This window comes from Haliaeetus leucocephalus, unplaced genomic scaffold (assembly GCF_000737465.1).
Source record: "Haliaeetus leucocephalus isolate CR32 unplaced genomic scaffold, Haliaeetus_leucocephalus-4.0 Scaffold158, whole genome shotgun sequence".
NCBI lineage: Eukaryota > Metazoa > Chordata > Aves > Accipitriformes > Accipitridae > Haliaeetus > Haliaeetus leucocephalus.
In genome coordinates this window covers 805,260-831,174 of record NW_010972594.1, presented here as the reverse complement: position 1 = coordinate 831,174, position 25,915 = coordinate 805,260, and the positions used below count along the sequence as shown (strand labels likewise).

The following is a 25,915-nucleotide window of genomic DNA, read 5'->3' as shown; positions in this document are numbered from 1 at the left end:
GAAGTGCGAAAAAGCCCGGCCAATCGCTGGGAGCTGCCGGCGTCCCGCTCCGCCCGAAGAGCTGGCGGGAACGGTCGCCTGGTGCTAGTGACAGTCGTGTTGGAGATTGAACTTGATACCACTGAAAAATAAGAAAAAAAATAACTGCTGGTCGCTAAATACATACTTGACCACTGTAACTGGTATTTTATTTGAAGTGCTTCAGGGTAGGCGTTCGGGCCTTCCCATCGTGGTAGGTATTCTTTACACTCTTTCTTGAGTTCCCGCAACTCCAGGAGAGAGGCTGCAGCACGAGCTATGCGAGTAGGAGAGTGGTCAAGTAACAGATGAGCTATGGCTGTCTTTTCCAACCTCAGTAGCACCTCATCTAGTAGTTTAAGACCAGCCAGCAACTAAGCACCATGCAGCCGCTCGCTCACTTCCCCCCCACCCAGTGGGATGGGGGAGAGAATCGGAAGGAAAAAGGTAGGTCTCATGGGTTGCGGTAAGAATGGTTTAATAGAACAGAAGGGAAGAAACTAATAATGATGATAATAATAAAATCACAGGATAAAAAAAATAAAAGGATTGGAATATACAAAACAAGTAACGCACAGTGCAGTTGCTCACCACTCCCCAACCAATGCCCAGTTAGTTCCCCAGCAGTGATCCCCCCAGGCCAACTCTCCACAGTTTATATACTGGGCATGACATTACATGGTATGGAATACCCCTTTGGCCAGTTTGGGTCAGCTGCCCTGGCTGTGTCCCTTCCCAACTTCTTGTGCCCCTCCAGCCTTCTTGCTGGCTGGGCATCGGAAGCTGAAAAATCCTTGGCTTAGTATAAACACTACCTAGCAACAACTGGAAACATCAGTGTGTTATCAACATTCTTCTCATACTGAATCCAAGAAATAACACTGTACCAGCTACTAGAAAGAAAATTGACTCTATCCCAGCCAAAACCAGGACATACCTGCTCTTAAGAATTAAACTGTAGATATAGACCAGGATTTACTTGCAAGTTATACTGTGCTCATTAAGTCAGATGTAATAATAAACACACTATATTGGAGTCTGTTATACAGTAAAATGAAATTCAAGCCCAAGGTTGTTGCAGCTTACATTAGAAATCTACTGAAATACAGTAACTAGTGACTCTCCATGCAAGACACCCTCTCCTGAAATTAGCAACTGCAGATAAGTTGGCAGGTTGTGTTATTTCCTGTTTTCTGTTCTGCATCCAAAATAAAATGTATTGTGTTTATATATTTACAGTCTTCAGAGCCATTTGATGTAATTTACGCCTGCTGCTACTACATACATACACAATATTAAGATGGTTTTGCTTTTAGGTTTTGTATTTTTGTACCGTAGTCTTGTATTTGTAGCTCAGGCTACAAATGAATTCATTTTCTTGCATAGCCATTAGAATGCATTTTACTCACAAGATAAAAAAATCAGAGACCAGTGATTCTGAAGCTGGCTATAAATAACACAGTGTAAGTGCAAAAAAAATAAGAGGTAAGGAAAAGGAAAATATACCACTATGCAAATTTTAAATTATGAAGTTATTTATTGCTAGTATTATTTGTCACCTAATTTAGGACAGGGGGACCAATGCTGGGGGGGGGGGCACACATGGGACTTTTCTATGAAGCTGAAAGCCACGTCACAAGATGAGTTGGTATAAACTACAAAGAGCTTATTCAGGCTGAATATTAGAAGTAACGCAGTTGTAGTGGACAGGAGAAGGAGTGTGGATGACTTAGTCCAGGGTCACCTTTCTGCTTCCACCTTAGTGAAAAGCATTCCCATGTAGAGCTACTGAGAGAAGCCTGAATATGCCTTCACAGCTTCCCATGAGAGTCCTCAAAGAATAAGGTTTTATCTGGTCTGGTAAGAATAATCGGCTTCAGTCATAAGTTTAGAAGTAAACCACTGTAAATCGTTCTGGTCTGACTACACAGAAAAGAAAAATTGATCTGCTGATAGATGCCTAAAATGTAATAATAACATGTAATTTTATTCTCAAGGGAATAGGCAAATGTACCAGGGAATAGCTAGAGACTAAACAGAGCACAAGTGCTGTAGCTTTTCTCTGTATATATACATCTGAAAAGCAAAGTGAGCAGTTTACACTGAAGGAAAATGCTGGCACGAGATCAGGTTAGGATAAACTGCCCGTGACTAAAATGTAGGCATGAAGGTAGAGGGTTCCTGTTATCAGAACATTGCTGTTCTGGACTACCAACAAAAGCAGAAGGGATTAAAAGCCAGCTTGACTCTAGCGTTTTTTTGGAACAGAACTAGTGTTTGCTTATATGCATGTTGTTCCAGAGCTTAACAGAACAGCAACTTCTCTCACTACAGGCCAGCAAACTACAAACCTGACACTAAATACACATTTAAAAAAATTTGAAGCATGATTTCTAGGCCAAAAAGTATTAAACAACAGAACAAGTTTAAGAGAAGAAATGCCTAAATATTGAAGATTAAGGCAAAAAGTAAAATAGTTTTTAATGGCAGAACCTGATAGTCCTTTGCAGGCTAATAGGTAGATACATCCACACTACCTATTTAATGCATGACTTGAGTATTTGATGTGCATACTTAAATCCAAATTAATACCTCCACCATCATATTAGAAACCTGAGGAACTCGCAGCATCTCTTTGGACCAGTGTTTGCAATTTGAAAATTTACAGACCTAACTGATGGTGTGACTGGGAGCTTCTTACTTGCATTTAATACCCTTTGATGTACTGCACTGTTCCCTTTTTGGTATTGTGAATGATCACATGTTGAGTGACTAGCTGTAGACTCACTGTAGTATGGAAAGTCCATTAAATTTTACGGAAAGTACCATTCCTTTGCACGTCTGATCTCTTCTGCATTCTTATATAAACCATTTCTCTTTTATTCTAGGATTAGCCTTTGTTAAGTAAGAACATGTTACATTTTTTGCTGTTAAAAGTGGTGTACCCAGAAAAGTTCCACCCCCCACCCCAAGAAGTTCAAATTTAATATATATTTGTTTTAAGAAATGGGAAGAAGTTGTCAGGATGGCAGTTCTCAAACAAGCATATTCAAATGGCAGGTGTAGTTCCCCAGCAGCTTTAACCTTTTTCATTCAAAATTCCATGTTTCTACTCCCTGGCTTGCCTCCTGGTGTCAAATACCAACATAAGTAATTTGAAATCCTGCTGGATTTATGATCTTTTTTTTTTGCAAAAGCCATATCCTCATACAGAATGTGCTTTCATGGCAGCTCACAAACATTGAATTCAGGCCAGTTGTGGTTCTTCTTTCCTGTCCACCCCCATACTTGGCCATGGGTTCAGGGGATTGATCCAAAAGCTAGCAGTTAAGCTGGATGAACTGCCTGAACGGGCTCACTGCACAGTCACTGGTGTCAGCACAAGGCGTAGGCTGTGTGAGTGGAGTTGGTGCTGGGAGCTTGGAAGCTGTGACGGGCTGTCTTAGTGTGCCACAAGTGAGCCTGGAGAACTGACTAGCACTGAGAACTGTGAGCCAAGGGGAAACAAGGTTGGAGACAGGTGAGCTGGGAGGTGCTTATACAAAGGCTGCCGTGAAAAAGAAGAGATGATGGGTTTTTTTGTTCTTCTATATTTCTGCCCCAATTCCTCAGAACAGAAGACAGATATCTTGCTATTTGTACAGAAGAATGGTATTAACAAAGCACCTTCTAAGCTGTTCTGTGTGAACAGAACCCTACATGCACATATAGAAGCCAGTATGTTAGATTAGGGGGTTCATGAGCAATGTTGGCAAGTACCATTATGGGTGGCAATAGAGCTCAGTGCAGGACAAGTTTGGGGGTGTCTGAACTCAACACCAGGAACTGGTGAGTTTTGGGGAAGAGCTTGCTTTCTGTTCGATGCAAACATGCACTGACCTGGTTTGCCAGCCCTCTTGTTTCCCGAGGCAGGCCTTTTTGAAGCAAAAAAAACAGTTTAGTGAGACAACGTGGCTGGCCAGAATAATACAACTCCAACCTCCCACCAAGGACTTGGTGACTACTACTGGAGGTGCTGTATTTTTCCAGAGGCACAGAGGTGCTGTGAGGGCAAAAGCTGTCTGTGACTGGTCTAGAAGATGCTATACTATAATTGATATACTACACAAAAGCTGGGAGTAAAACATTCTATTTTACTTGTTTGCCTCGGCAGCTAAGGATTGCAGATAAGGATAAAAAAAAATCAGACCCCACACACACACACACCTGAAAAACAGTGAAAAGGATTTAGCCCTCCAGTACTGAAAAATTGATTGCATGGCAAGAACAGAGTAACAATGATGTACAGTGCATAATGTTGTCTCCTAATCTGTTGAACCCATGGGCTTCAAACATTACCTGTTCTATTTAAAGTCTTTGGATTTGTCTGTCATTCATGATAACTCACTGCTTTGTAAAAACTGACAGCAAATGACTTGAAAAACACAGAATTAATTTCAGATATTTTAGTCACTACTGAGTTGTTGGAAATGTACTTTACATGAACGAGAGAAGCAGCAGCAGTAACATAAACTTCCTGTTTGTTTCTTCATCTGCATTTTTTTCTCTTGACATAAGAACTAAAATTTGTGCAATCGTGTCCAAAATGCTTTGCAGCAGTGATTCTCCCTTTATTCTGTCTGATAAAAATTCTTCTGCAGAGCTGGCTGTTGTTCTTTAGCACCTCTCTACTACATTGTTTGCCAAAAGAGAGGTATTTTCCATAACATCATTTCCTTCTCAGAATCACAGGATTTGTTCATACATTAAAACTCTTTTTTTTTCTCCACGGCCTGGAGATACACTGTAAGGAAGCACTGTTAAGAACTAGTTCCATCTGAGGAAATAGCTTAAAATAACTATTCCATCCCAGCTGTCTCATGCTAACTCCTGTATATATGCTTTTATTTTTGGTTATACCTACACAAATGAGTTACCATGAAATAATGAGGGTGTGACTTTGCAAGGTAACTACTACATCACAAAACTGTTGGTGTGCCTGTTTTCTCATGCTGTTAATACCAGGAAGTGTTCTTCCTCTTTCTTTCTTTCACTTAGGGATAATTACCTGCCATTTTGAAAAAGTAATAGTGTAGACATACATATTATGAGTAGAACCATATTTCTTTACTGTCTTAAAACACTGAAACCTTTTTGGGAATCTGCATTGGAACTAGTTTCAACTAAGTTATATAAAGGTACTTACACTATAGTATTTTTCTTCCAAGAAGATGGAAAGTACTGGGGCAGGACAAATATCAATTCAGACTGCAGCTTTGCTTTTGAAGTATCACCCAGGTTAGTCTAAGTGACTTAGGTAGTATAGTCCCATTTTGAAGAGAGAATCCCTTAGGAGGCTGAAGATTGGTCGCAACTGCATAACTTCTGCAGGCATCATTCATCACTTGCAAATGCATTTTACCTAACACAGGTATACTAGCAGAGCCCAAAGCCTCTGGCATAGATACAGTTATGCCAGCAGATATTATTGAGAGGCAGCTTTTGCACATTTTGGTTGCATTTGTTACTATAAAATGTTACTAATTAGACAGAAAGAACGCTACTCCAAATTTCATAAATACTGCAGTGCTTGCATGGCTGTTTGCAGTCTACCTGTGCTTGGAGTTCAGCATTCTGCATTTGGTGGGAAGATGCCAATGGCTCTGCAGGCATTTGTGCCTGATAAGGTAGTCACTTTTAATGGTGGATTAGCGATCCCTTCTCCTAATCAGAACTGTCAACAAACATGCGCATATTGAGTTCTCATAAAATAATGTTTGCTTGTTCCGGCTCAGAAACTGGTGAGCGCTGGCAGTGTAGCAGGTGTTAGAGGATGCTGCTGCAGGCCGCCTGCAGCCAATTTCCATCAAGCTCCAATGAGCATGTTGCTCAAGCCTACATATATTTAGCAAACTTTAAAAGTCGCAGCATATTTCTAAATAACGACAAATAATTTGAAGGTGTACATGAATTGTCACTGCTGCTGAAGTTGATGATCTTGCCTTTCTTTCCACCCTCCCCATTGCCCGTGGTGCTAGTGCAAGTCATCATGTGCCCACACAACCATGCTGTCAGTTTCTTTTTCTTCTTTATTCTCAGATAGACCAGCTCAGTTTACCCTGTGGCTAGCCAGGCATTAGTGCTGGCATAAGCGTGCTGGAAGGAAGAACGAGGAGGAGAAAGAAGTCCGTCTTTCCATTCAGATCTCTAGTGTCAGTAAAAAAGTAAAAGACCAGTGAAAATGTAAATGTTGGGGAAAAAATACTGCTTTCCTGGGCATGTGCTGCTGCCCACGGGAACTGGCCTTGGTCCCCAGTGACTGTCTCTGACTGGGCCAGCCCCATGCAGGGTTCAGTCATAATCTGCTGGAAGGGCAAATGGCAATATATCCAAGTATTGCCAGCTAAAAATAACATTTCGTGGCAGCTTCACTTTTTTTTTTTCTGTCACCGTTCCTTTTGCGAGCCACCACTTTTCCTTTCCTGATGCTCTGCTGCTGCTGCAGCATTCATCTTGTCTGTGCCATGGTGTGCTGTGAAGCAACATGCCAGCCTGCCGCTCGTTGTGTGATGTGCCACATCACACGTTGCTGCGTTTCTGTGATTTAGCAAATCTCTGTGTGCTCAATTCCTCATTTTGCTGTTAGTGGTTAGTTGCAAAAGATGTGGAAGAGATCATGGTCTGGAAAAATACATCAAAGTACTACTTTGGTTGCCAAAGTAGGCTCATGAGTCTGGTTGGTTTTATGTTTGTAAAAACTGACTGCCTTCTCAGTTGCTTTTGGTTTTATCTATTGCAATTAGATCTCATGTTTTGCATAAGAAACTCAAATGGAATTTCATAAAGGTATTTTATGAGGTCACATGCAAGTGTCATCTCCCTTTTTAAAGAGCTTTGACTGAACATCTGAGCTAAATGAAATACATCCTATGACAAATCATTCACTTTCATTCACTTCTTTTATAAAAGAAAAAAGTGAACATTTGTAAAATGTAAACACATTTTCAGATACAGTCTTTTCAGCGCTGATTAGAAAGTTTGGTAACAAGGCTTCTGATTTCATCATGGCCTCAGTTATGATACTGAGCTAATAACAGAGGTAATTCTAATCACTAAATCTGTAATTGTAGCCTGTGATTGCAACTCTGATAACCTGGAGCACATTAAGTAACAGGTAACTGAAAACTTTATGCTAATTTGAAAATCCTTGCCTAAAATCGTATTAAAAAATCAAAATCTATGCTCTGTAGTGATACAAGTATAGTTGGTCATATAATCATGGTATGCTGTGTATGTCATCTGGTATCTGTAAAATGCAGCTGAAAATACAAAAAAGCAGATGCAAAAAAACCAGGTGAAATTCAGTGATGGAGAGATTAAAATAAGCAGCAGACAGATAGCCTTTGAAGTGGTATCTGCTAAAATACTGTAGGTATGGGTCAACGTGTCCTCCACAGCTTTGCAGCTTTAGAGCTACACTAGACAGTTTCTGCTTTTAGGATTACTCAGTGGAGAGTCCTGTATGTTACATGTCTCTGAAAAGCTGACAAGCATGTATGGAGAATTCACTTGTATCGGCTTGCACTGCTGATGAAGAGGTGGGACATCACACGGAGAGAAAAAGATTGTGAGTGCACTGGTTAAGGAATACGAACTGAAATCTTTAACTGTGAGCTTTTATTAAAGGCCTCTGGAAGTCAATGTTCCATTCAGCTGTATTTTTACCAGGCACTCTGGGATGTCAGAAGCCCTTTTTCCATTCACTTTAGAAGCTGTGCATTCAGCAAGTCATTTCAAAGTCATAACAAAACAATCACCTGTTTCACAAATGTGTGTTGGGAATCTGGTCAAACATTGTAATTACAGTATTTCTTTAGCGTTTCCTGCTCCAGTGACAGTAATGGTATGCCCTACCCTACTTAGTCAAAGGAGGCAGAGTCCACATGTTTGGAAACTACTCCCTGTTCTTTAACTCACCTCCCACAATACATGTAGCTGCATTACTTTTGGTCTTAACAAACAAACAAGCAAAAAGTTAAGGATGAAAGAAGTCCAAACTGTACCTGTCTTGCAATGTAACATTCGGCTTGTTCACTGTTCCTTCTATCAGAATGGTATATGCAACCAACAGAGATGACGAGAGTGATTTATTCTTGGCTACAAGAATGCACCTCCAAAAAGGAGAAGTACCTCTCTCTTTAAACCCAAGAAGTTTTGGTCATTTGGAAAACATGACAATGCAGAGGGCAATGCTAATGTCAGGGCAACTTTAGTCATGCCCATGTGCTTAGCAACATCTTGCCATTGCTTAGCTTGGGCAGTTTCACAGAACAGATGCACAATACGTTCCATAGGATCTGTTTTTCTCGTACTGTAAACATAGTCTCCTAGACAAGTCTACATCAAATGGAGTAAAAGCCTCAGGTTACAGCAATAGCAGAGGAGATTCAGCTGAAATTTCTTGTAAAGAACAAGAAAATAACACTAGCAGTCTGTAAAGTGTGAGCATCTCACAGTTTCATCTCTAGACTGCTTAAGAAAAGTATTGACAGATGTATGTCATGGTTTAACCCCAGCCAGCAACTAAGCACCACACAGCCGCTCACTCACTTCCCCCCATCCAGTGGGATGGAGGAGATAATCAGAAGGAAAAAGGTAAAACTCGTGGGCTGCAATAAGAACAGTTCAATAGAACAAAAAGGAAGAAACTAATAATGATAATAATAACAATAATAAAATGACAATAATAATAAAAGGATTGGAATATACAAAACAAGTAACGCACAGTGCAATTGCTCACCACTCCCCAACCAATGCCCAGTTAGTTCCCCAGCAGTGATCCCCCCAGGCCAACTCTCCCCAGTTTATATACTGGGCATGACATTACATGGTATGGAATACCCCTTTGGCCAGTTTGGGCCAGCTGGCTGTGTCCCCTCCCAACTTCTTGTGCCCCTCCAGCCTTCTTGCTGGCTGGCCATGAGAAGCTGAAAAATCCTGGACTTCGTCTAAACACTACCTAGCAACAACTGAAAACATCAGTGTGTTATCAACATTCTTCTCATACTGAATCCAAAATGTAACACTGTACCAGCTACTAGAAAGAAAATAGACTCTATCCCAGCTGAAACCAGGACAATGTGAGAGTACAGCAAGCCACAAAAGCTGTCTTCTTCCAAAGCGGTATTTATGCAGAACAATTGTCCTGGACTTATAGACCAAGCCCAGAACTAGTATTAAATAGTATATCTGGGTATCTGCCACTCTACTGTAGGACTAGACTATAGTTTGAATATAGACCACAGTGAAGTGTGAGAGGGGCAATTATGGAACCAAAAGTTCATCCTGTGTAGTGAAAGAGGAGAAAATAGTACGTGGCATGGAAAGAAAGGTGTATTTAGGAGACATACATTTCCAGCAAAAAGAACTTTGAACATAACAATGCCTTAGACAGCGAAGCGTACAGCACAGCAGATCGTTTTCTCCTCTGAGCTAGCAAGTCCTGGCAAGTGCATTAAGAGGAATAATTCAGGATGCCACCTGGTCCTGGACAGGACCTTTCTTGGATGCTTCCTGCTCACTGTCAGAGGGCAAATCAGTCCTCTCATTCTGTATCTAACAGTATAGATGTCCCAAATCTGCTGCTATTAGGTACTGTTTCTTGTCCCCGTCTTCCACGTTGAGACACACTGCATCTATTGCAGCCGTATCTTTATTTTATATTTATTCTTATGGTTAAGCCTGACTTGTTAATTGGATGCATGTGAACAACTAAGTTAGACAAAATGTTAGCAGTGATGCATGATGTAATAATGTCCCCCTTAGTTACCTCTGCTGAAACATCTTGGGGTTTGTGATTCTGGTTTTGTTTTGCTTCTGATAATTTTGCTTATTCTGGCAATATACTTGCTAATCTTTCATCATCCCAACAATATCATTAATGATGTTAGGCATTTGAGGAAGTTAAGCTGAAGTTCATGGATTTGTTTCCACTACAAAGAGTTGTTCACATAATAAAATGTACTGTCAGGCAGAACATGCTTTTTCTTACAGTATTTAGCAAATCAGAGGGAGTAAAAATAAACTGCCTTATTTATTTTAGAAAACTTTCTATTTTCCTGAGAAGTTAGTTTCCTTTTTAATAACCTAATTTGAATGCTTTGCCAGACCCTGACAAAATTCTTTTCCTTAGACTGGACTAAATCTCTTTTCACAAGAAGTTTTAACTTCTAGGGAAGACTTTGAACAAATCTAAATAACCTAAATATGTAGTTCCATGGAGTAGCCTTGCACAGTAAATAGTTGTGGTAGTACAGATAATTTTGTGTTGCTGCAGCTCTACCATCTGCTTGGTAGATAATGTAGTAGACAAGATCAATGCCTAAAATAATTATGTCAGTAGAAACCTTGATGCATTGTAGACATAATGGCCCTGCAATATACTTCCTAGGGCAGTCCCCAGGCAAGGACATGGCATCTATATTATCTTGCAACCTCAGCCTGACTTCTGGCAGTCTACAAAACCCCTCTGGTCTTATAACAAGTCACAATAGGGATTTTCTTAAAAGGATGCTGGGACTATTTCTCTCTGACATTGTCCCCACAAGCGCAGCAAGCTGTGTGGAGGTTAAATGGAGTGATGGGATGTGCTTACATACCTAAACAGGGCTGCCCCTACATAGGCACCAAATATGTTCCTTCAGGCACATAATGTACATTATTTTAGTCGTGAGGCTGCATAGGAGGGATGGAGGAGACAGAGGAGGGAAAGGCTATTTTATATAGCACTGCAGATGCCAGGCCAGCAAAATCATTAAAAAACAGCATAAAGACACAGGAGGTAGGGGGATATGTGGTTATTATAAACTAGCTCCCTGCTTAAGGAACTCCCTGACTGTGAATTTAAGGTGTGTATTTGCATTTTATAGTATTGTACAGTAAAAGGAAGAATAGTCACTCATGGTGTTGGGCAGACACTCCAGTAATGAGCATGTTCTCAGGAGAATCAGAGCCAGCTTTGAAATCAGTGGGAGCGGTGAATCCCAAAGAGCCTACTGGCATAATTTTCTTTCCAAGACTGGGACCTGATTTTGCCCTGAATTAGTCATTTGACAGTCTCAAAAAACACTATCTTGAACTAACTTAAAACCACTATGAGAAGTGCATGTGTAAGGAATAGGCTGTCACAGAGCTGTCACAGGTTCTGTCACCTGTGTAGATTTTGGGAAGGCTGACAGTGGCCCACATGTACCACCGTCCTATTTGAATATAATACCATTAAGACCTTCCTAATCTATATCCCTAACCCTACATCCACCTCTGAGCAATCCCAACCACTATTCAGTAGCAGCAGTGGGATCCTCCAAAAGGACCTTGGGGATAAAAAAAAAAAAAAATTAGAAGGCTTGAAACTTACTCACAACATCGTGAAAATGTGGGGAAAAGGCAACAAATCTTTTAACAAGCTGGAGCCAAGAGAAAGGAGACTCATAGGAACCACTGATTTTCTTGAAATTGCTGGAGTTTTTAACAAATCAGGATGAGAAGGCAAGTAATGAGATTTTATAGACAGTAAGCTGAGGGATAACTGCATTCCTAGGAAAAACTACTTTTGAAAAAATGCAGATTTCATACCAGCCCGCAGCAGGGACGAGAATCCTCTAAAGAATTTTTTGACTGAACTTTAAATAATGATTCAGACACACTTCATCATATTCCTCATATTTATCTTAATTATACATACTTGGTATCATACAGTAATTGAAATTAAGAATACAAAGTGTGCAAAAGACTGGTAGAAGATACAGACTAAGCTTTATCAAGCTCTCTAGGTATGTTAGGTAAAATAAAGAAATTGGCTAGAAATAAAATGTTAGAAAGAAAAGATACAACTACAGTAAGTAGACTGTCCTCCAAAAGAGGAGCTTGGAAAGCTGGAATACTCTTCAGAAGAGAGTCTAGAGCAAAACCAGGGAGCATGCACAGCTGCTAATGATGTCCAGCACCTGAAAAATCCTGCAACATCTGCAGAAAGATGTGAACACTTTGCAAGAGTTTGTTTTCAAGAGAAAAAGAAGCAGAAGAAATACTATATCTTTATCAGTGTGTCTTTAGTAGCAGAATAAAACTGGCTGTGGACCCTGTGGAATACCCTGTGGAAGTAACTGTCCAGTAACACCCCAGAAGCATTCCTCTAATCATAAGACACTCAAAGCGCAGTGTAAGCACCCTTTTACATGAGAAGTAATTAGTTAAGAACAGAAGATCCTGTTAGTTATGGTATGTAAGAAAAGAGAATGACAGATTCTGACTGTGGTGCTTGGAGGTAATCAAATATATGACATTTATTTTGAGATATTCTTTGTGGTAGAAGCAAATGAGAAACTCACAGTATCCATAGGAAGGGAGAAATAAATGGGTGTGCCTCCCAAAATACAATGACTGGGGGGGTTTCCCCCAGATATTACTCTATGATTCAATAATAGGGCATAAACAGGGAAATAAAAATTGATGAGGCATCTGATACTATGAATGCTTTCAAAAGTATTTGACAATTGTATTTGAAAATGACAGGCTTTTATAGCTAAGTAATTTTTGTAGATTGTCCAGTCTCAGAAATAATGAGGAATACATTTGCAGCAATCACAGCAAAAGATGAGGCATTGCAGAAATTCATTAAGGTCATCCCAGTAAGGCAGCCAGGGAAGTACACACTGAGCCTCTTCTTACCAGTTCAATTCAGTGATACATATCATTGATTGATTTATTACTTAAGGTAATAAAATGATGTCAGCACAAAAATTATAGCAGGCTTCAGAAAAATATGTGGAGGTCACATGGTGTAACAAACTATAAAAGAAAAGTCTGTAGAGAGAGAGAAAAACTAACAAGTACAAAACCTGTAAAAAATAGTAAAGTGGATGAATGCAGCTCTGGATTTGCAGAAGCCAAACTCTAAAGTAAGTACATTCTGGCAAAGATGATGTTAATAATGTCGTGTCATTAGCCTGAAATTACATTATGAGACTCTAATAACAAATCACGTCACAGCTCACCACAAATCTGTATTTGTCAAACATTAAAATTGATCTGTCTACTAATAGTTATCGTAAGTGGTCAGGAATTTAAAGAAATAGTGGAGGATTAAAGAGTTAAATGAGAAACATACATTCCCAGATATTATCCACTGAACTGTTTACTGGAAAGTGTGATAAAAGAGCAAACAGATTTTCCAAAGTTTAGCCTTTGATAAAGCATCCAAGCTTGGCTTTGCTGAACTTCAGAATAGTGCCTTAAAATATAGACAATCCCCAGAAGAGCTGTTAATTAACATGAAATAGTAGCCAGAAATCTTTCTTTAACCAGGGCAGCAAAAAAGCATAATTAAACCCAATTAATTAAAAACATCATAAAAATGCAAAGAAAAGTAAAATGGCAGGGGTTCCAGGATGCTAAAGCCTCAAGATGATATTTACAAGCACAGCAGCATGTGGTAGGCTTAAAGGACTATCGTTACTGAGGAAACTGCTTATATCCCTCTGAAACTTAAGCTTTTGAATGACAATCTTTCATGAAAATGTTGCCATTTCCCCTTTATCTTTAGTGGGAGACACAAAGGAGGAACATGTAAAGTAAAGTACATGTACAGCAAAGCAAACATAGTGTAGAACAAGTGTAGAATCTATTTCTACTAGCTCTCACATGGAAAAAGGAGTCAGCAGCTGCAGCAGGCAGAAGGGAGAAAGAAGTGCCTCTTAGGGATCTGCTTCATCAAACACACTCTTGAAAGAAAGGGTTCCTAAGCACTTTCAAGATGGTTAACATTGAAAGTCCTTGTAATACAAAAGGTTGTGACATAAAATTGCAAGGTTAGATATTTTTCCATTCATGTCAAGGATCGGCTCACCGTCATTAAGAGCAAGCAAGGACTAGGTTCAAAGGACCACGGTGCCACAGGGTAATCCGGGTGAGGAGGCAGCTCAGGAGGTGCCTGGCACAAGGCGCTGCTCCCAGCAGGGTCGGCCATGGGCTCAGACCAGGCTGCACAGGGAGGGAGTCCCGGGGCAGCCTGTGCCACCTCTCCTCCTGGGAGAGGTTTCCTTATGGCTGGTCTCAGCCTCACCTGTGCCTCACTGTGCCCCTCTGAAAGATCCTGGCTCCCCGACAGGCCCTCGTAGGCACTGGGGGCTGCTGTTAGGTGCCCCCAAGCTCCTGCTTGTCCAGGCTGAACCGGCCCTGGTGCTCCAGGCTCAGACCACAGTGCTGGAGCAGGCTGGGAACCCGACAGCGTGTCCTCCGCAGGTCGCGTCCACGGAGTCTCTCCCATCTGCCATAGTGTGCTCAGGCACATTTTGAACTGTGAGTCCGGCTATGGGTCTGCTTTCTCAAGAAGCTTGGAACATCCCCATATTCCCCTTGTAAACGCTGAAAGTTTTGTGGAGGAAAGAAAATCCAAAGGATAAAAGTAATACAGAAAGCTGTATTTTTTTCATAGTATTAATTCTGCGCATATATAGACTTGTATCTGAGGACTCGGAATGAAGCACTTCGCTGAACAGACCTAAAATAATCACACCCTAACATTTCCCGTGACAAGTATGATCTGCCACGCAGAGGAATTCAAAGTCCCATGCTACAACACTGTGGCCCACAGAGTAATAAGAACAGCTGTGAGATAATAGGAAAAGATGGCTCAATGCTTTTTCACTGAGATCAGTAAGAAAAATCAGCATGCACTTCAGTGAAGAGTGGGAAACGGGCTGGAAGGAATAAACCTCCTGCATTTTCAAGGCCAGTTAAGGTGACATCCGCATGGGAAAAAAAAAAAGAAAATCACAAAAGCAACAGCACTGTGTCTATGCAGTGCTGAAAGAACAGCCACTTAACAGACAAACAACACAAATATTGCAATTAGAGCGGCTTGTGGCTGCACAATATTATGCAAAGCTTCATATTTTAGAGTTTTCTGTAGTCAAGCTGCATCTGACACTGATTTTGCTGTTGTGTATCTGTGTGACCATGTGCAGCAAAGGTCTTTGTTATGGCGCTGTCACCTAAACTTCCACAACAGAGAAAGGGAAAACAGTTGTAGTATGTCAATTTTGTGTGCCCTTCTCAGGTGTAAAATTAATAAAACAGCCTCTGTATTAAAAAATCCGTGCTGATATGAACAAAGGTGACAAATCCATAGGTAGCTTGTAAAGGGTTTATCTTCAGATTACCTTGATTGGCACACAGCTTGTTTACTAGAGTGCAACAGAAATGTAGTTGGTGTGATGTGTGCACTGCGAAGTCAGAAAGGTGTACAAATGAGTAAATTAAATTATTGGGAACATGCATTTACACCACTTCAGGTGCTCAGCGCGTGCACTACACTGAATAAAATCCTTTATGTAGAGGACTGTAGGCAGTTTTTAATGGAGAGCAGCTAACTGTAAAATAATCTAGTTTGTATCAATCTGTACATCACCTGATTTGTCCCATGCCCACGGACCATTTGTAAGGAGGTTGAAAGCAGCAACAAAGGGAGCTGCGTATGAGCCTGAACAGACGTGACAGGCAGGTTTATGCTGCTGACTGCTGCCGCAGTGGGGCCTGTCAGCAAAACACTGGAAGGCATGTTTTAAAAAAATTTATATCTTAATAATGACACTTGTGAATAAATCTAGTGTCCCAGCCATCTTAGGCCAAGAGCTCACATATTTCACTTAACAGTGGTAATGGAAAAGAAGGGGCACACTTCTCCCTTTATTTGGTTAATTTATTCCTGCCCACTGTGCCCTGTGATAGTCTCCTACTGGGGCTACTGCCAAATATTTGCAATAGATGGGTGACAAATGGCATCTTTAGAGGGTACTAGTAAGCTTCTCGCCCCACTCCAATGGTGGGTTTTCCAGGCATATTGCCTGATAAGGTGTTTCACCAGTATTTATATACTTCAGTATTCATCAACTTCACACTCCAAGTCAGATGTCACTTATCTGATTTGCATAAATGAAGATCATCTTTTTATTTTGTATCACTTAGTATTTGTGAAAGACTGGAAAATTCCCAGGTCTGTCTCTCGGTTCCTTCCTCTCATCAGTAAATAAAATGCACACTTGACTGAAACTTACATCACTTACCTTAGGAAGGAATGAAATTATATATTTGTAGACATTTTTCTCATTAGATTTCTCCCAAACTGATAAAATTAGCAGCTGATATGTTTAGTGCATGACTTGCATTGTGCTTTAATTTCCATTCTCCTTCCTGTCATCTGACCAGTGGGCAATATACAATTGTGCAACAAGTCTGCTCATTTTCCTTCTTTTATGAAACTTCAAATTTCTTCCAATTCAATTATTTTATTTAATATAATATTATGCAAAGTGGCCTTATAACAATTACAATTTCTCAAACCTAAAATACCTTTGTGTTCTTCATGTAATATATCTTCATAAAAAAGAATGCAGTGATAGCATTTAAGTTGGAACCTGATAAATCCAAAGCTTTCATAACTAAAACTGGGTTAGAATTAACATGCAAGTTACAGAATATGAAACCTGAGCACTTAATTTCCCCCCCAGAAATATCTATATCCTTTGGTAAAATGGGTATATTGTTTTGTTAAAGAGTTCTAGGGTTTTTTAATCTTTTTTTTTTTTTTTTGAGCCCTCTTTTGCTTACGGTTTTGTAAGTTATTGAAGACAATGGTTTTAAAACTGTGCAAGCAGTACTGAAACCAAGATATAATACTTCATTGGCACTTTCCTGTGGACAGTTATTTTTCATTACATGTGTATCAACCAGTCAATAGAAGATTACAGTTGTCACAATAAATTTCATCTAGCTATGATAAAAACCAAATTGGTGATTTTAATGGTTTTGATATATTGCTTCATATTTTCTGTTGCTTATTATATAGCACGTTAGAATGATGAAATATTGAGTTTTCAAATAGTCATTTGGTGTTAATGCAAAAACTGTAGTGCTACGTCTAGGAAAAATATCCACTTTTTATTAGACAGTATTTCTTATGTAATATGAAAACACTTTGAGTTCTTAGAATGGTAAAAATCTTGTAAACCAAAGGGTGATGAGCTTTTGGTTGAATCATCTAGCAATGAAATAATTAAAGATTCATATCTCCTCAAATTTCAAGTAATCATTGCTGATTGCTATGCATTCTGAAAACATGCCAAGTAGCATGCATTAGCGATGATTCATAGTCTTTCTTTCTCTCATACAAAACCACACACATATGGATGCACACATATGCACACAGACTCCCAAAAAAGTAAGCACGACTGTTTAATGTTTATGTGGAAGTCAAGAGCAGGAAACAATTTCCTAGACTGAACTGCCAGTTTTAGGCTTTTGAGTGCTATTTATTTATTTATTTATTTACTTGCTTATTTTCCTCTCTGGATTGGTATATTTAAAACAGAATCTAATTATAGATTATATCTGATTACTATAAATCTTATTTCTCTCTTCTCCTGGGGCAAGGCTAGGTCGTTCTATTTTTATTTAGGAAGAAGATAGAGAAAGATGTAAAAGCAAACACAGAATGCATATCATGCTTCTCTTTTGCCTTCTGACTGTATTTGCTACTTGTTTCCTTGCAAAGTCCCCCAGAAAAAAGAGATAACATACTCGATGTGAAGTTCATAGAAAAATTCCATATAGACGTTGGTATTGATTAAAGCACTACAGTTTTTTTACCAGTGCCACTGAATCACAGTGGCCTGTGCAATGGAAGTTCAGCAGTTAACATACAGAACAAAACACTGGAATTGCAGAAGAGAAATTTCCTCCTCTTCCTCCAAAATGTCTTAAAGGGCATAATCTTTACAACGCAGCTGATAGTCTACCTCAATCTGTTACAATTTTTTACATGCGAGATAATTGTATTTATTGAACAAAGCTTTGCACAGCTGTTTTTTATTTGCCCTGTTGGCATTTTAATATCTGTATGGTTCAAGCAGATTTTCTGTTTTTAAGTCATCGCCTGAAAACCTGGCAGAGTAAACTGCTTACAAAAAAATCTATGTAATGTGGAAGAAAAGACTGAAACAGCCTTGCCCGGAACCAAGTCTGTATTAGTGTATCAAAGCAGAGGAGGACTTGATGGCTGCTTCTTCATGGCTGCTGTGATTTCATTTCTCTCCTGCTTTCTCTTAGGTTTGGTTCCTTCTGAGGTATATCCTTCTGGTACAACAGCATCCCTTCTGTTCACACATGCATGGAAAAAATCCTATTGCTTGCTCTGTAGGGATGGAACAACACTATGGAAAATGCACCTTCCAGGTTTTATACATGCCCTGCCTCATACAGTATTTCCCCATTACTTGATCAAGTCCTACAGGTAAGGCCTAGGCAAATAAAATATTGCCAGCATCCTTCTCACCCCACCATCTGTATATGACAGGAAAACCTTCTCTGCTGTTCATCCCAGCATTAGCTGCCACACAGGCAGCTGCCTCTGCCTCTGGCACCTGCCTCAGTAAATGCAACAGCGTATTTTCTCCCTTTCAGTGATGTTGATGCCTGCTTCACCAAACAGTTATCGATATATGATTATCAGCAACATCAAATAGCCCTTTGTCATATCAAAGCACCTGAGAGAATTCTCTGCCTTAGTTAATCTGCATAGTCCCTTTCCCCCCCGCTACATTTTACATTTAAATGCACTTCTGCAGTTCAACTTGCTAATGGGAGCTAGGACAGATGAGGAAATCCCGCCATTGCCTGTGCCAACTCTCATATGTGAAATTAAGTGTTTTATAAAGCAAAAATATTTCCTGATGACTCTCTGCAATGAAATACTAAAATTCGTGTACAAACAAATAATGTTATGCTACAAGAAGAATCAAACTTTAAATGAAAAACTATGTGATATTTCTTACAGCTGTTCTGTTACACATGGTTTCTGCAATCAGACTTTCATTCTAGTGCTCTGAGGTGTTGAGCACCCTTCACTTTCACTAGAAACTCATTGAATATTTCAGGATTAAGGCCTCAATGCTTTAAAAAGCTCCTGGTACCATTCAGTTGCTCAGACAGGGGTTAAAACTACTGCAGGCAGTAGCAAAGTGGTAAATATTGACTCAGCAGTAAATAAAATCAGTCCATTGAGGTGGAGTGTACAATATGTGGTGGGGAAGAGTCACGAGAAAGCATTATCGCTCTTGGGCAGATTAAACAGTTCACATCACAAAACCACATGCTGTTTCAGGAAAGTCACAGTCTTCATAAAACACACCGACACTTTACACTCACAGCAAAATTTAAACAAGGAAATTGTGTGTTCTTTTTTTAGAAAAATCTAGTCAAAAATTTTCTTTAGTTGCAAAACAGATGAAGTCTGGTACTGACAGACAACCCACGACCCTTTAGTATGTCTTACAACATGCATGTGTAAATTTTAGATCCTGTCAATAACTACACTAAAAAATCTTACAATTTGTTATTTATAAAACAGAGGATGTTTCAATACCGTTCTCTCCTATAAAAACACAAACACTTTATTACCAGTTAAAGAAAAACAGATGACATACAGGTGATCAAGTGATGAGAAAGACAGCAAGTTTAATAGTTTAATCTTTTCAAGCCTTTTCACTCAAAATCAGTAACTGCAATGCCATTTTCTACTCAGCATATAGCAGTCATCTGCGAATCTACCACCAGGCTGAAATGTTAGTATTGTAGTCTGAGTGCCTTTGTTTTTTATGTTTCTACAGAGCTATAAATACGTCATCAAATGGTGAAAGGAATTTGCAGTAACACTAAGATGAGCACTCCTTCATTGGGTTGCTCTTGCTTTCTATTCTTTGCTTTGGGGGATAAAAACAATATAAAGAAGGTAATAGTATTAAAAAAGCAAGTATGCCTAACTGGTCAGGCACCCTGCATACACGTATATGAATGCCTGAGCAGAGGAACATGGCTTCGTTATTGAAATGTAGCAAGCAGAAAAAGAAACAACTCATGAGCTCTTTCACTGTATATCACTAAAACTGCTGGCAAAAGAACAAAAAGTGAGACTACCTCACAAAGTGGCTATGAGATAAGAGGGGGTGTATGCATTTAAGGGGAAAATGGTTTCTATTTGAGTTACACTGCAAAAGGAGAGAACAACAGGCCAGTATGTTTCATATTTTTCTTTCCCAATACTTGAATGGTCATCTACTTAAATCTGTGTATAGGTATGGGGTAGTAACCAGTCCTCTGTCACAAGTTCACACCACCCTCCTATGAGGTTAAAACCTAACTGTAAGGAACCTTAAAGAGGTAAAAGGTTGAAAAAATAGTATAAAATCACTTTCTTTTTTCAGGTTAGCCCTTGAGCATCTTAAGCCATTTTAAAGGCCTAAAAATAAACAGGCATATGCAACAGATTTGTGCAGAAATACTGATACCGAATTTGGCAACATATACATCCAAACACTTGATATAAACATGAAAGGAACAGTAAAGCGATTGCATTATACCTCAGATAAGTTTGTTAGGGACACCTATAAAGCGTGTCATCCTTTCAAATATGATACAGAAAACATATATGAAAGTTCAAAATATATAATGGAATATTATTTATTAGAATAGACTGGCAATATGAATAGATAATTCATTATGTGAATGTGGAGTCTATATATTTATTTATTTACATATCATTTAACATCTCATAGTAAACTAAAAAATAAATATTTGGTATTATACTCAACTTGAAATCAACAGTATCTCAGAAAATAATAGACTTACTGAATAATTTAGGGTTTACATAAAAAGGACAAATACATTCTGGTAAATAGTACTGCATAATGCATATTTCAATAGCCTTTCCTGTGAATTTCAAGTAAGAGACTATACATGAGCAGCCTAATCAGAGTTCAGTGCCAGCAGGTGAGCTGTCAGAGGAACTTCTCCAAGGCCAGATGGAGTCTCCCAGCTCTACACAAAGAACTAACCAACTAAAAGGGCATCTTTGTATGGGTGAAGAAAGCCTGGCTCAGTCAATTCCAGGATACTGACTGTTGCACCATGGCATAAAAAGCACCCTGTGCACAAGAAGACTGATGACGTTTGAAAATTGACTGATGCGTCTGGGAATTGGCACTGTTTAGCATTTGCAGTAAGACAAGACTCCTACATGCCATGCAAGATCACTCTCAACCATGCACCGCGGAGTCCACTAGCAGGTATTTTGCACAGTGGCTCTGTGCTGAAGCAGCCTGCCTGACTCTCATAGCCCTGCTGTGGTGAGGCCCTGTGGCCTGGCAGCAGCCTGCTGGGGAAGCAGTGGGGGGATTCATAAGAAACCTCCCCAGGGCCAAGCCGCTGCCCTTGCTCAAGAGATGAAGTCCAGCTCAGCATCCTCAGCTGTCAGTGATCACAGAATATTTTATAATTAAACAGGGAAAGAGTGAACAGTTAATGTATTACCCAGCAGCCCTTTCATGATTTTCTTCAAAAGTAGCTTTAATCTCAGTCTGTGAAATGAATGTAAAACTCTGAATATGAATGGAAATTTTAAAAGCTTGTTAATTGTTAACTGTTAATTTGCAAGCCTGAAGGATGTAATAATGGCTGGCTTTTACCTTGGAAAAACAACTACTGAAGATACTCTGAGCTTATAAAATGGAAGTGTCACCAAAAGCCAAATAAAAGATTAATTGAATAAATCAAAACATCTTTACTAATCTCTTGTAAGAAAGTATACCAGTCAGCATGTATCTCCTTCACCAAATACAAGGTTTTATCAGATCACTCAAGTGAAAGAGAACATGCTGCACTGTAGGTGTTAAAGAGATGTGACAGCAACATGAGCTGTTACAAAATGTCTTCCACCAAATGAAAACAGTACAAAAAAAGAAGCAAATATCACTCTAACCTGCAGGCTACAGATAACAAAACACAGGGTACTGAAGACATGAACCAAGCAAGCTTTCTGCCAAGAGAGGTTTCACAAAGTGGTCAACTGTTTAGGACTATACTATTAGATGTCAGTGTTCATGTCTTTATGTATTTCAGGTTTTCCCAAGATGCCACACTGTGTTTTGACTCTTTTTACACTGCTAAAAGTCATAAAAGCTCAAGAAGAGAATCAAGTACTTCTTCAAGTGATTCCCAGTGTGGGCACAGAGGGGGAACTCCAGATCTTGGGGAGATCAGGAAGGGTTTTTTCTCTTGACCTCACTAAGGTCAGACCTTTGCCTCGGGTATTCACAAACCAAACAAAACCTGCAGAAAGATGAAGGGCAACAAAAACAAGGTTGAAGAGTATGTGAGGTGGAACAGTTGTTCCTGGCTGCAGTGCACTGTTTTCGTAAGAAGCAAGTTGAAATACAGTGAACTCCATACGATAAATTATTTCCGAGGGGAAAAAAAAAAAGCTACCTGCCTTTAGCTTATTATTAAGAAATCAGGGGAAAATCCCAACATTTTCTAGTACTGTAGGCAAACTCTAAACATGCCACTCAAAATGCCAGCTTCTTTCAAAGCTGCCTGTGTATCATTGACACAAGTGAGCTCACTGCTGTTAATGAGTGACTCATGGATGTTTATTGTAAAGAAAGAACACAAAGTATGTCATTGTACTTGTGCAAGTGAAATAATTTACAAATATACATCGATTTTCTACTGCATTACACTGAAGAAAATTGTTAATATGCATGTGCTTTGCAGAGGTGCAATTCTGAATTTAGAAAAGACTTGTGGGAGTATGATTTAAAATTCTCATTTGGACTTTCCTCGGACGTTATTAGGGAAATACAAGCAGATTTACTAATGAAAAATGTGTATGTATATACTTGGTATTGCTTTCTGGAGCATTCAAAGGCCTCATTGTTATTGAAAAAGTAATGCTTTGGTCAATAACCAAAAAGCAGTAAATCATTCATTTCCAAGCCCTTCTATGCATGCACAAATGCTGAAATTCTGGCAGACTTTCAGAACAGCCACAGCCACTGTATGTTAAAATATTGGGAAGTGAAAATCGTTCCTGCCTTCTGCTATTCTGGTACGGAGGATATTTTGTATAGTGCCCCTTTAAAAAGCCAAAGGCAAGGACTGAGTGAGCCTGCTTAGCAGCAGTTGTGAATGACAAGAGTCAGCAGCGTGTGAGAAGAATTACAGCTCCTGAAAGACTTAAAGAAAGATTTACTGAGGTTAGGGGGCAAGACAACAGAAAGGAGCTTGTGACCATATTTTGTAACTCTGTAGGGCAAACTCAATGCTTTGTCTGTTTTTTAGATACTTCTAAGTGAGAGGTGAAACAAAGGGCTTTTTGGAAAAAACTGTTTACTTAGAAGGTGAGAAAAATACGCAAAATGAACAAAAAGCACAGGAAACACTTCTGTGGTGGTAATTAGCTTTCCGAGATTTTTTTTTTTTACCTTCCAACAACTGTCAAGTTTTGAAATTCTGAGCAAAACCAACCTCTGTGGTTTTGTCAACAAGACAATGTATAAATGTACTTTTAATTGTACTGTATCATTTTAAGCTTTTTTTTTAATGCTTACAGCATGAAATTGCACAGGCCAGAGTTGAAATTTGTCAGTGTCCAACACTGCATTCACTTTGACATTATAATAAAATGTACAGTACATAATTTTCTTGTAGCTGAATTCACAGATGTTGCAAGAGAAGTGAGAAGGGGCACCAAAATGAAGTACGTGTGCCCAAGTCCCACTTCTAGTGGCTGCCCTTGCCATCACTCAGGCTGAGAAGTGGGACAGCAGCAGTGTCAGAAGTCAGCAGTGAGGAGTGAGAGCTCCTGCACTACAGCTCACTGCTGACAGCAAATGTGGGAAGGGGAAGGTAATGTGCCCCATCCCCGTGGGGACGGGAGCCAAGATATGGATGCATGTGCCTGGCATGTCATTACGTAAGCTCTGACTCTATCCGCAGAGGAGAGAATAAAAGGTAATGTCCTTTCTCTTACGAAGTAAGCCAAACATACTAATGTGAATAGTCACAAAGACCAAATCTAGTTAGCAAGGAAATTAGAAGTTCCGTATTTTCTTACTGTATCAGCATGTCAGGGTGTGTCAGTTGTAAACATATCATACTGTGTTGTAATTAGGTACAGATTAAAAAGCAGTTACCAGTCAAACCCTTCCTTTCATTCTTTTACTTGTTGTCCTGAGTTTCCCCTTCTTCCTGAATTCTTCATCTTCCTTAGACTGGGGTCTGGGGTTGCTGTCTACTGTTACCCTGCTATCTTGTCATACTGCAAATCCTATGTGCTTTACACCTGTGGAGTGAATAAGGCTTGAAGAACCAATATGGTTCTGCATGATCTCTGACCTTTTCTGTCCAGCTTATTCCAGAGCAGTCCTTGTGGGAAGAAGTATCAGCTGGCTGCAACCAAAGCTGGAGAGGTTCACAGTCTGAGCCCAGAAGCAGACAGCTGTGCTGAAAATCACAGATAAGGGCCTCTTACTGTTTTCAGTCGTAATTCACTTTCTTGCTTAGGACCGAATGAAAATAATTTTTGTTAACTTAAAAATCCACTAAGGTTGCCTTATGAGATTCTGCAGCTGGCAGAAGGATAAGATCACTTACCAGTGATCAGCACTCCTGGCAAGGGTGAGATCACTATTCATTGATAGGACAATTCAATAAGCTTTTTGATCCTTTGCAAAACAAAAGTGATTAGGGTGGTAGCAGTTTATAACCAGGTTGAGAAAACCATGGCTTTTTGAAGGAATGTCTACATACACACAGTGCCCTATCTGATGGATTTTTCTCACATCTGAAGGCTTTAGAAAATAGGAGAAATCTTTCTTTCATTTGCATGAATTACTGCAGCAACCAGTGTTACGGTGAGATGCTTTTCAACCTGCTTTTCAAAGGATGCGAGGCTTGTATTTACTAAGACAATGTGTGAGACACCATGCCCGAAATGGTATGAGGTTGATCTCGCTTACACAAGGACAGGAAAAGTAACACAAGAAGAAAAGGTATTGCCATGTACAGATACATGGTAACACCTTATAAATATTGAGGGATGTGATACACCAAGTTATGCCTATATGTCATGAAATTATTTTGATTTGTATTATATCTTGGAACAGCTGGTGGGCAGAAAGAGGCTCTAATATTTGACACTGGGATAATGTAAGAATGAAAATTGTGGGAGCTGAAATTTACAAGGGGAAACGCAAGTAATGCTGAAGTTTCTATGAGAAACTGATGGAATACTAAAAAAATAGCTACAGTGGAAAGAAATATTAGTAACAAGACATAAAGTTCTTTCAGTGTAGCAGAGAGATCTCACAATTGGGAGACACCTCAATTATTCAGTCCATTTAGAGATGAAAACTTACTTATATGGTGAGGTGTCCTGGTAGGACAGATCTGAAGATCCTGTCATCCGAATACGCAGGCTACGCTGCCTGTTGCACTTGGGCCTGACTCATTTCGTCGGACCAAAGTGGCCTGCACTAATCCCACTCTTGAGTTGCGTGTAAAGCAATACCCATCCTAGATGGCTCCCGTTTTTTTTCCCCTCATGTTACGAGGCAGGTGAAAAACCCAGCTGCCTACAGCCAACCTGGTGTCCCAGGAAAACGCCTTCTTCATTCCCCAAGCCTCAGGGAACCACGTCTCCCATTGCCAGATGCTTCCTCTTGCAAGGGCCTGTGGAAAGGCTGCGGCCAAGTCCCTCCACTTGTGAGACTGTGCGGGCGAGAAGGGAATGCGTTTGGGGTTATTGGGTCTTGTAAGGGTCACCGACTCCCGCGTCCGCTCCAGCGAGGCGGGAGGTGGCGGAGCGGCAGGCTTGACAAGGGTCGAGTCCCCCCTCCTTCAGCCCACCGCCTGGGCCAGCCACACCGATCCCCTCGCCACCAGGCCGACGCAGCGTTTTCCAAGGCTACTTGAGTAAGAAAGGTAAATTCGCCATTGAGCTGCCCCTACCCACAGCCCGCCCTAG

The 25,915-nt window shown here is 39.9% G+C and overlaps 1 protein-coding gene across 1 annotated transcript in view; it reads right to left on the bottom strand.

The window, feature by feature from the left end:
• DTWD2 (DTW domain containing 2) overlaps window positions 1-14,323 on the bottom strand; it is a 101,158-nt gene extending 86,835 nt beyond the window's left edge. The window contains exon 1 of the mRNA XM_010562358.1: window positions 13,904-14,323. Coding sequence (XP_010560660.1) covers window positions 13,904-14,323 — 420 coding nt within the window. The remainder of the gene's footprint in view (window positions 1-13,903) is intronic.
• Window positions 14,324-25,915: the final 11,592 nt, after the last annotated feature.